This window comes from Sinocyclocheilus anshuiensis, unplaced genomic scaffold, assembly GCF_001515605.1.
Source record: "Sinocyclocheilus anshuiensis isolate Anshui unplaced genomic scaffold, SAMN03320099.WGS_v1.1 scaffold115, whole genome shotgun sequence".
NCBI classification, from domain to species: Eukaryota; Metazoa; Chordata; class Actinopteri; order Cypriniformes; family Cyprinidae; genus Sinocyclocheilus; species Sinocyclocheilus anshuiensis.
Genome location: NW_015548219.1, coordinates 777,000 through 787,498, shown reverse-complemented (window position 1 = coordinate 787,498; position 10,499 = coordinate 777,000). Strand labels below are relative to the sequence as shown.

At 33.4% G+C, this 10,499-nt stretch overlaps 1 protein-coding gene and 1 pseudogene across 1 annotated transcript in view; both read right to left on the bottom strand.

Annotated features, from left to right (window-relative positions):
- Nucleotides 1-419: 419 nt before the first annotated feature.
- LOC107654106 (hereditary hemochromatosis protein-like) lies at nt 420-2,610 on the bottom strand (annotated as a pseudogene).
- Nucleotides 2,611-6,794: 4,184 nt separating this feature from the next.
- Nucleotides 6,795-10,499, bottom strand: part of LOC107654136 (major histocompatibility complex class I-related gene protein-like) — an 8,270-nt gene continuing 4,565 nt past the window's right edge. The window contains exons 2-7 of the mRNA XM_016441073.1: nt 8,855-9,106; nt 8,039-8,314; nt 7,661-7,942; nt 7,285-7,401; nt 7,156-7,188; nt 6,795-7,051 (exon numbers count right to left, since the gene is read on the bottom strand). Of these exons, the coding sequence (XP_016296559.1) occupies nt 7,020-7,051; nt 7,156-7,188; nt 7,285-7,401; nt 7,661-7,942; nt 8,039-8,314; nt 8,855-9,106 (992 nt within the window). The 3' untranslated portion in view covers nt 6,795-7,019. The remainder of the gene's footprint in view (nt 7,052-7,155; nt 7,189-7,284; nt 7,402-7,660; nt 7,943-8,038; nt 8,315-8,854; nt 9,107-10,499) is intronic.

Here is a 10,499-nt window from a genome sequence, read left to right as displayed (position 1 = left end):
GCCCCTTACCTGGACCCTTCCTTCCTTCCTGACCACTGCCCTTCCCTTCACGAACCCCGCAGCATGACGAGGACACCAGATCCCCTGTTTATTTTTGAACACCATTTTCCCTTTGAACATTTTATTCCCTGTTTTTATTTTATTTTTCTGTTAATAAAAGCCTCTCCGAGAGATCGCTCTTACCACAGAAACGCACGCTTCAAACAAAACAGTCAATGAAGACGAAGAAGAGAATGATGTGTGCTCCCGGTGCCTATTTATACTATAGTCGCACCAGTAGTGACGTCATGGTTGTCACCGGCCAACGAGTTGGTGTTTTTTCAATGTATGCTTCAGACACGGGTCACGACGAGGCGTTCCCCATAGCGACCCCTAGAGGACGCAGTTCGAAGTTCCCATGAAAGGGAACTAAAAGTAGCTTCAGAGAACTGACAAACTTCAGGATGCTGGGTCCATGCTTTCTTCAGATGCTGGAAAATAATTTATTTATTGATTTAGAAGAAAGTAAAATTATCGTTCAATCATTTTGTTTATCCAGCATAGTGAATTACATGGGTTTTACTATAAACGATAATAATAAAAATTCTGCTCTTTAGACAGTAACTTATGGTCAGAAGACATTTGCAAGTGCAAATAAATCATTTAAAGTAGTCTACTCACTAGAAGCAGCAGAATAATCACTCTTTAAGGAAGCTATAACATGAAAGAAAATTAAAATAGAAGTATGAATGCCAATTAAAGATTACAAAAAAATATCACTCAATGATTTATCATTCACTTCAGTTCTTACCTGCTCGCCTCCTTCTGCATTTATATATGATGAGTCCAGTTCCAAACATTAACACCAGAGCCAAAACTAGCACCACTGAAGGAATCACTGATTTAAATGGTTCACCTGGATCAAACTCTAAAACAAACATGATAAAAAAAAGTTCACAAACATATTAGAAACTTAGAGATACTGGGATATTTTACTATTTTTCTCATGGATACCTCAGTACCTAGAGTGACATCCAGTTTGTTGTCCAGACTGAGGTGTGTCAAAGCAGGTGTATCCGTGTTTATCTGCAGCTCTGATCTCCAGACTCTTCCTCATCTGGTACGTCCAGTCAGCATTGGGCAGAAGATCTCCTCAAGTGATCTCATGATCAGATACAGGCTGCTTGTCTCTGAACAGGGTCAGGTTGATGTGACGAGGGTAAAATCCTGTTGCTAAACAACTCACATGAAACCCAGAAGACAGTTCTTTCTGGAGGAGCCTGACTTTAGGTTTCACTGTTGGAAGAAAAAAAAAAGGTAAGAGAAAGATATCATTATATATTTCAATATATATTGGTCTGAAAAATCCAAAATATAAATGATAACATTTGTTCTTGACTAGTTTTTATTGATTTGAGTTCTCCTTTTTTTCAGGTAACCCTTGTGTTTTGATGCAAAATGGTTGGTATAAAACTTCATGATTCCTCCTGCTGATTTCAAGATGAATATTCAGCACTCGGGCTGAGATGTCTAAAGTACCCTGATATGTAAACTTCTTGTCAACATACAGCAGCTCAGATATAGTGGATCCTCTGAAAGCACTCCATGTGATCATTTGTCCCAGTTCACCATCGTCCTTCAACTCACACACAACCAGCTGCTGAAGGGCAAGGACACCTTTAATGAAGAGATGACATTTTAGGGTAGTGTTCATACAAAATTTTAGATATTTCCCAATCACAAAACAAATGCTACCACTATTATTATCGCTATTAAAGTGATCAAATTCAAATGGTTATGTAATTGTTTACAATACTTACCATCAGTTTCATTTAAGTTATTTGTTGTTACTGCACTTTTTTTCAAGAAAGATGATTGTATGTCATCATTTATTTTGAGAAGAACATTTGAATCAAACACATCTTCTTCAGTTGTTGTATTTCCTCTTGGATTAAGGGTTTTCAACTCACCATTATAATACATAACTCTTATATCACCCAGCAGCACTACATAGCTTAATTCAGGAAATGCCGTTTGTCCTTTAATGTATATTGCAAGCAACCATAATGAGTGAGAGCCTGTGAAAATAACAGGGAAATGGAAACAGCAACAAAAACAAAATCATGATTCTTTTTGTGTACGATTTAGCATTACCTAGCCCCTACTTTTATTTAATCAGTCAAAAAATGTATAAACAAATACAAACATTAATCAGGCATCACTGAAAAAGAAAGGTAAAAGACATTTCACTCTCTTCGTGCGTTTAAAAATAACACCCAATGTTAAAAACCTATTTATAGACCAATCCTGTTATTTTGTTTTCATTTACATTTCTCTTTCACTGTGCTGTTCAGTCTAGCCATCATAGGTTAGCCTATACTGGAAGTGCATTTGTTCTGTTGAGATACTGATCTTGCAATTCATTTCTTTCTGCCATGTTCATTACTAATACTGTAGCCTTTCCGTATACCAAATACATTGCAATATTCAAATTTGGTTGAGATATTTCTAAAGCTGATTCAAAGTGCAACTTACAAAAAATCGGTGTTAAAAATATATATATTTTGAAATCTTACCTTTTGGAGCTGAAATCGGAAGTAAAAGCATACCAAGTAGAAGATATTTGTTCATATTGCAAAGATATACTTTATGCGTTCAGTCAGCACTCACTTGCAAATTATCAGTTTTGAAACAAACTACAATCTTGTTCCACGCATGTGGGTATTGACTGTCACTGAGCTTTCCTGCTTTTCATGTTTAACTATGTAGTCAGTAAAACATAAATGCATGGTAGACAACTAAAAACAGGTCCTGACTCGTACTTTCACATTTGTCTGAAACTTTTTTCCACTTTTCTGTTTACCATGACTAACAGTGGCCAACTACTAGATCTGCATAAATAGATCTACTCACATGACTTTTAGGTCTCACTTGCTGATTTATTGTGGAAGTTGTGAAGCATAAAGTTTGTAATTATATGCAAAGGTAGTGTATTTAATTACATATTACTAAATATTGAATTTAAACCCCTTTGACCATTTATCAAAGTGGCCTTTTTATAAGGCAAAACTTACATTTTGTCTGTTATTTGATGTTTCTCCTCTCATTCATGTTGCTGTGTGTCATGATGATATAACATAAATTTCATGATTCTTCATGTGATTTTTTTATGAGAGGTTTAATGTACAGTATGCAAAAAATAATAATAATAAATCTCATGGGCTGAGATTTTATTAGAATGTCTTACAATTTTTGTACAAATACATACGATTTTTAGGAAAAAGCATGAAGCTCAAATAAGGATAACAATTTGTCCTGTGTGACCAATGAAACTCTATGGCACAAATTCATCTGTCAAACCAAATGTTGGTGTTTTTTTTTTCTCTCTTTGGAAGACAGGAATGTTCCACATTAGAGATATATAACCTGATACCATATAAACTACTAAATCTCTGACAAGAGATGCAATTGAACTGCATGTGTAGGACCTGTAAGTCAGACTGCGTTGTTTTCTTGCGCTCCGCCATCTCACGATATTAAAAAATATTATAATTATAAACATTTTTTTTACTTTGCGTGCCGTAGTTTACACAGGACAGGCGGGAAATGTGCATTGATACACCTTTATTATATATGTTACATGGTTTATTTTGATAGGTTAACTGTTTTTGTGGTGTTAAGAGAAAGCACCTCTGCAGCGTGTTCTTAACATAAGAGAAAGACAGTCTTTTCTGCTTGCTGCAATAAATCGCTATTTTTCTGCACTAAACAAGTGAATTTTGCCAAGATATTTTCAGAGATGATAGACAATATGTTACCCTAACCCTAATTCTGACAAAAAACTGACATTCGACCTATTTTTCGAATTTCCTGAAAACGTCCCAGCGCTACATCTGACGAAAAACAGGCCTAATGAAGCTGAAAATGAAGGGGGGGGGCGGATTAAGAAATCCAGAATTGCCTATTCAACTAATTTTGTGGATTATTCAAATTCTGAATTATTTTTTATAATTTTTAAAATGATTATTATGCTAATAACAATTTTATTAATATACTAGGCCTATATGTAATGCCTATGTGTATTAGAGTTGCTCAGTAATGACGTCAAGTTGTTGGTCAAACCAAAAAAATCGAATTAATCATGGGTCCTCTGGAGTTTTAACAGATATTGTTTTATGAATAAAATAAAATAATAAAAATGATTACAACATTGCTTTTGATAATCATTAAAATAATAACAATTACAATAATGACCCTTTATTAAGAAAACTGACTTTTTTTAAATTTTATGTTACAATAAATATATAAGATTGAAGGATACAATATAATACAAATATGTCACACTATAAAAACACTAACAAATAAATGAATAAAAATAGCAGTTATAGTGTAATAATGGCTCAGAGTATCTACACCTGAAACTTTTCTTCAACTTTCTATTTTAGGTCAGCAAATCAAAAAAGATCTAATTGACAATGACTGACTTGCAGACATAATGTCATTATAGGCCTCATGCACCCACTGAATTATAGTGGGAACTGTAGTATTGTACATTTGCTGATTGAACATGCCAAATTAGAGGAAAAGAGTGAACAAGATTTATTGAAAAAAGAAAGAAAGAAAAAGAAACCATTATGACACTTTGCCAGAATATATTTTGTCTGCTGTTTGAAGATGTTTCTCCACTCATCAGCATTGATTTGTGTCATGACATTGACATTGAATGTTGTGTCCTCAGTTTCTTCAGATGCTGAAAATGAAATGTAATGTTTAATGAGTGTACAATGATGACAAAATCCTAAACTTACTATAATTCACCTAATTTTATTCAGTGCTCTATATTAAAAAATAACCAATTAACTAAACTACTTACCAGAAGCAGTAGAATAACCACATTTAATAGTCAAAAGGAAGATTGGTTGTTTAAAATCATGTTCATTATTTGTATGTATACTCATATACCAGTTCTTGTCATTCTTGCACATCAACACATGCAGAGCCACACCAACATCAGAGCCAAAACTGTCAGAACCGATGTAAATGCTTCCCCAAGCTCTGAAACATCAACCACAGACTGAGAGATTGACTTTATGTAAGTTACACTTAAAAATTGCAGAATGAGTGAATTTGGTTGAGAAGATATAGCTAAAAGCATATTCTAAGACCTAGCAAATTTAAGTTTACAAAAAATTTATTTTATAGAATTTTTTCCAATCTTAGCTTTTGGAGCAGCTATTGGAATGTCCATATTACTGACATGGAGGCTAGTACTGTATATTTTCAGTCAGCATTCGCTTGCAAGTCATCAGCTTTGAAATAAACTTGTTCCAGCCTTGGTTGTAGTTTAGTGAGTGTTTTGACTGAGCTTTACAGCTTTTAATATTTAGGTAATTAAAAGGAAATGGATGGCAGCCTTTGCACCACAAACAGTTTTTTACTTTCCTTTTCACATGTGTCTAAAACCTTAAAGAAAACTAACAGTGGCCAACTTCCAGAAGACTTTTAGGTCTTGACCAGTGAATTGTAATGGGTGTTGCACTGTGCATCTATTTAGTATGCAAAATAATGTATAGTTTCTCTTGGGAAAAAAATAAACCTTCAGGCAGTTGGAAATAATAACTTTTTTGTTGTTGTTTAAAGATTTTCCTCTGATCATATTGTTTTGTGGCATGACATTCACATTAATGTTCACATTAATGTATCACTGTGAATAAAATTAGATTTAAATTCAAAGAGACAAGAGCGCTAAACACTCTCATGCAGTGTATGTTTCATTCATACTCGAAGCCAGAGGGCGCTCTCACGCAGAAAGTCCAAAACTTTTCTTTTTTCTTTTTCTTTTTTTTTTATTGAAAAAATGATTGAACATTACAAAAAAATTAACAATTAAATCCACATACACAAGAAAGAAAAGCAATCTTGATCTGTAAGACAGCATTTAAGAGAAGAAAAAAGAAAAGAAGAAAAAAGAAAAAAAAAAACATATGCACAACTAAACAATAGTTCAAATTATCTTCCTTCTTCCTTTGGGTAAAATCAAGGACTACAGTGGGGGAACTAAAAGAGAGTAATTAACATTTATTTGAACAAATAAAAAGGAACTAACATCAGACCAAAATCTAAAAGACAAATCACAATTATAAAACAAATGAGAAACATCTTCCTCATGTGCGGTACAGAAAATACAACTCTTGTCAATGAATTCAATCATTTCCATGAATTTAGAAAGAGCTACTTTACATGGGTAAATTTTGTTAACTATTTTGAAATGTACCAGAAAATCCAAAACTGACTCATAGAAATAATAACTTATGCATGCCAAGAAATCCCTAATATGGACAAAGTCATCCAGCTATTGCTGTAGCTAAGCTAAATAAAAATCAGAAACATTTTGACCAATGGAACGTGAAGACAATAAATACATGATTGTGACAATATATGGTTTATGTGTGTTTTTCAAGTCATCTCCAAGTAATTAATAAATAAAGTATATGAATGATGCAGTGCTAATTGACCTATCATTTATTACAGTACAGAAACTATAAAATATATTTTCTGCCCTATTCTGTAATAAAAATGGAAAAAGTGTTTGTAGTAATATAAACCAATCATAAAGTTATCATTAGAAAAATATAGCCAAACATATTATAGAATACAAATTACTTTTATTTTTTATATATATTCTTTTTTATTTATTTATTTATTTGTCAATTAGAAAGATTACAAAAAGTATTATTACATTTGTCACTTCTGTGAACAAACCATTTAATATTTAAGACAACAAATTTATATATGCTTATATTTAAAGTGCAGAAAGGAGCTTTCAAAATTGACAGATTGTGTTAAATAAAAAAATGATTTGTGCAGACCACAACATAAAAACTAACAATTTTGAACTCTTAGGCATTTAAATCCTCACACTTTACTCTTGGCATCTGATAGTATCTTTCATCATAAAGATAATCAACTGTCGTAAACTCATTTTTTCATTGTTTGCAGATGTTGATCCATGTAGCTTCAAGTCATTATATTTAATTTGATTATGTTGCCGTTTCAACTTGTTCTTTAGATGCTGAAAAAAAGTTTAATCAATGATCTGAATATGCAAAAAGATAACAAAAATTATTTCATTCATATACTTAGCAAAAAATAAAAAAGTTTAAAGTATGTACTTACTAGAAGCAGCAGAATAACCACTTCTGAATGAATCTACAAAATCAAAAGGATGTTATTCATAACAATCTATTAATTCAATTTTATAAACAAAACTAGACTAATTATCATTGATTTCAGTTTTTGTCCTACCTCCTTGTCTCTTCCTGCATTTATACATGATGGCTCCAATCCCAAAAGCCAACACCAGAGCCAAAACTATCAGCACTGAGAGAATCACTGATTTAAACAGTTCACTTGGATCAGATTCTGAAAAAAAGTTCACAAAACGTTTAGAAACACAGTTCTGTCACATAGTTTTCACACCTCATTACTGCAGTTGCAGCTCCAAACACCAACATCTGTCACCAAACAGCCAAACACCAAACAGCCAAAACTGTCAGAACTGAATTAATCACAGATTTAAATGGTTCCCTGCGATCAAACTCTGAACCATCAACCACAGACTGAGAGACTGACTTGAATTGTGTTTGTTTGTTAGATTGTGTTTTCTGTAAGAGCTCATTACCCAAAGTTACGTCCAGTTTGTTGTCCAGACTGAGGTGTGTGGCAGAGCAGGTGTATCTGTGTTTATCTGCAGCTCTGATCTCCATGCTCTTCCTCATCTGGTACGTCCCGTCAGCATTGGGCAGCAGATCTCCTCCAGTGATCTCATGATCAGCTACAGGCTGCCCGTCTCTGAACAGGGTCAGGTTGATGTGACGAGGGTAAAATCCTGTTGCCAAACAACTCACACGAAACCCTCCAGAATCTGAGTTTGCTTTCTGGATGAGTCTCACTCGCGGTTTCACTGCAGAAGGAAAGACGGGCAGAGAAAAATTAGTAATAAGGGAATATTACCTATAAATTAATAAATGATGGCTATTGATTGTAGATTGCATTATACCTTTTCTGTTTAGTTGAGTTTCTCTCTTTTTAAGGTAATTCTTCAGTGTTTTTATGCAGGCTGGGTAATACAACTTCTCATGACGCAGCTTGGACATTTCAAGATTGTGTTTTATTTCTGGTTGCGTGTAATTTGAAAATACCTGATATGTGAATTTGCCATCAAAAAAACACAGCTCATTAAACGTTGAGCCTCTATAAGCAGTTTTGCTTATTATTTGTCCAAGTTTATTGTCACTCTGTTCACAAAGAACCATCACCTGATGAACTTCATGACCTGTTAGGAAATAAAGACACACTTGGCCTCAGGAGCCCTATGAAGTCTTGCAATAAACTTTCTCCGTTTCTCTTTCAGTTAGCTCCCATCAAGGGTCGGCACAGCGGAATAACCCATACAACCAATGTGGCACTTTTTTTTTTTTTTATTATGAGACACATGAGTTGATGTGGTTAGTATGTTAGTCAATCTTGTTGATAGATAATGATGTCAGAATATAATTAATTGTTTAAATAGTGGGTGGAGATCACAATGAAGAAGGCCTGAGAGACGAAACATGTTTTTCCTCCATGTGTAAAATAAAATAAATAAATAGTTCATTTTTAGTGTGAATCACAGCTGAATTATTTTATTACATCTATTATAAACTAACAGTGTATTTGTTACAAAACCAAACCCTTTTTTACTTAATATACAGTAATTTTCATATATCTTAATGTTTTCACATATCTTTCATTCATAAACATCAAACACAGTCATGCAGTGATATAAAGTATTCATGCAATATCTGAGCTGATCACTTTAGCCAACTGAACTTACTTTCAATTTCTGTGTTGTTGTCAGGTCTCAGGTGATGTGATCTTTCTATAAAATGAACAAGCAGATTCTCACTTACAGACCTGAGGTCATTTGGGTCTATGACATCATCTTCATTTGTATAATTTCCTCTTGCAACATAGATCTTTGTTTCTGAATTATAATATCCTACAGTGATGTCATCCAACATAATTGTAGCACTAAATGTTCTTTCTCCTGTAATGTAAGTTGCAAGCCCCATCAAAGTATGAGTACCTGAAACAGCAGATAAAAAATGTTAATTAATGTGAGGTTCTAGTGACAGTGGATACTAGTAGGGGCTTTATTTTAATGTAGCTAATATTGGAATAATGACACACTTTAAAATAAAATTTAAGACATGAATGAGATTTTTTATTTATTTATTTAAACAATCAATCTTTCAAAACTGCTGGAACTAAACTACAAAGGTCCCACTCCAAAACAAATCATATAAATGTAACGGTATTAAGAACAGAACAAGAATGAACTAAAAATATATAAACCAGAACAAAGCGAAACTGAAAGTACCAGACGTTAACTGGGCTGACGTAGCCTACCTCTCATTCGGCACAAATCCTAAAGTTTCCATATTCGCGATGTATTTTAATTAAACTATTATTTATAATGTAGAGGCTTTGTACTTCACGCGCGTTGGTATATTGACAGAAATGTCATCTTCACATGAGCAAAAATGTGCTTGGCATACAAAGTGAGTAAGACATAATTCGAAAGCACAAAGTGTTTACTTTTATTTTTGCACACTCAAAATAACAGAACATTTGTGATTTTGTAAAATAAGCAAGGATGCGCATTTAATTAAAACTGTTACTTATTTAAGTCAGATATGTTTTGCATATTTATACCTATACTATGATTGAATTGAATTTTTTCCAATTTTTATTATTTTTAATGTATTTTAGATATACATTTTCCTACGAGATTTTTTATTTATTTATTTAAACAATCAATCTTTCAAAACTGCTGGAACTAAACTACAAAGGTCCCACTCCAAAACAAATCATATAAATGTAACGGTATTAAGAACAGAACAAGAATGAACTAAAAATATATAAACCAGAACAAAGCGAAACTGAAAGTACCAGACGTTAACTGGGCTGACGTAGCCTACCTCTCATTCGGCACAAATCCTAAAGTTTCCATATTCGCGATGTATTTTAATTAAACTATTATTTATAATGTAGAGGCTTTGTACTTCACGCGCGTTGGTATATTGACAGAAATGTCATCTTCACATGAGCAAAAATGTGCTTGGCATACAAAGTGGACCAGTTTGCCTATACCACGGACTATTTAAATTGACCAGTGTAACCTTTTTTTTTTTGGTTGACAAAATATTCCCCTAAGAATTGGGACACCACTACTATGCCATCACACGTCATCATACATCAATGCACACACCTATGCTAGTGTGAATTAGAGCCTTTACTTATCGTTCTATATTAATGCGCTGCTTACTGACACACACACACACACACACACATATCAGAGATTGCGCAGCTCACACATCCAGGAGCAAAGATACTTGTCAAAGTTGCCCCACGACTTTTATTAATAACAAAAATATTTTCCAGCAACAAGAGGATAAAATCGCTGTTTTTGAAGTAAA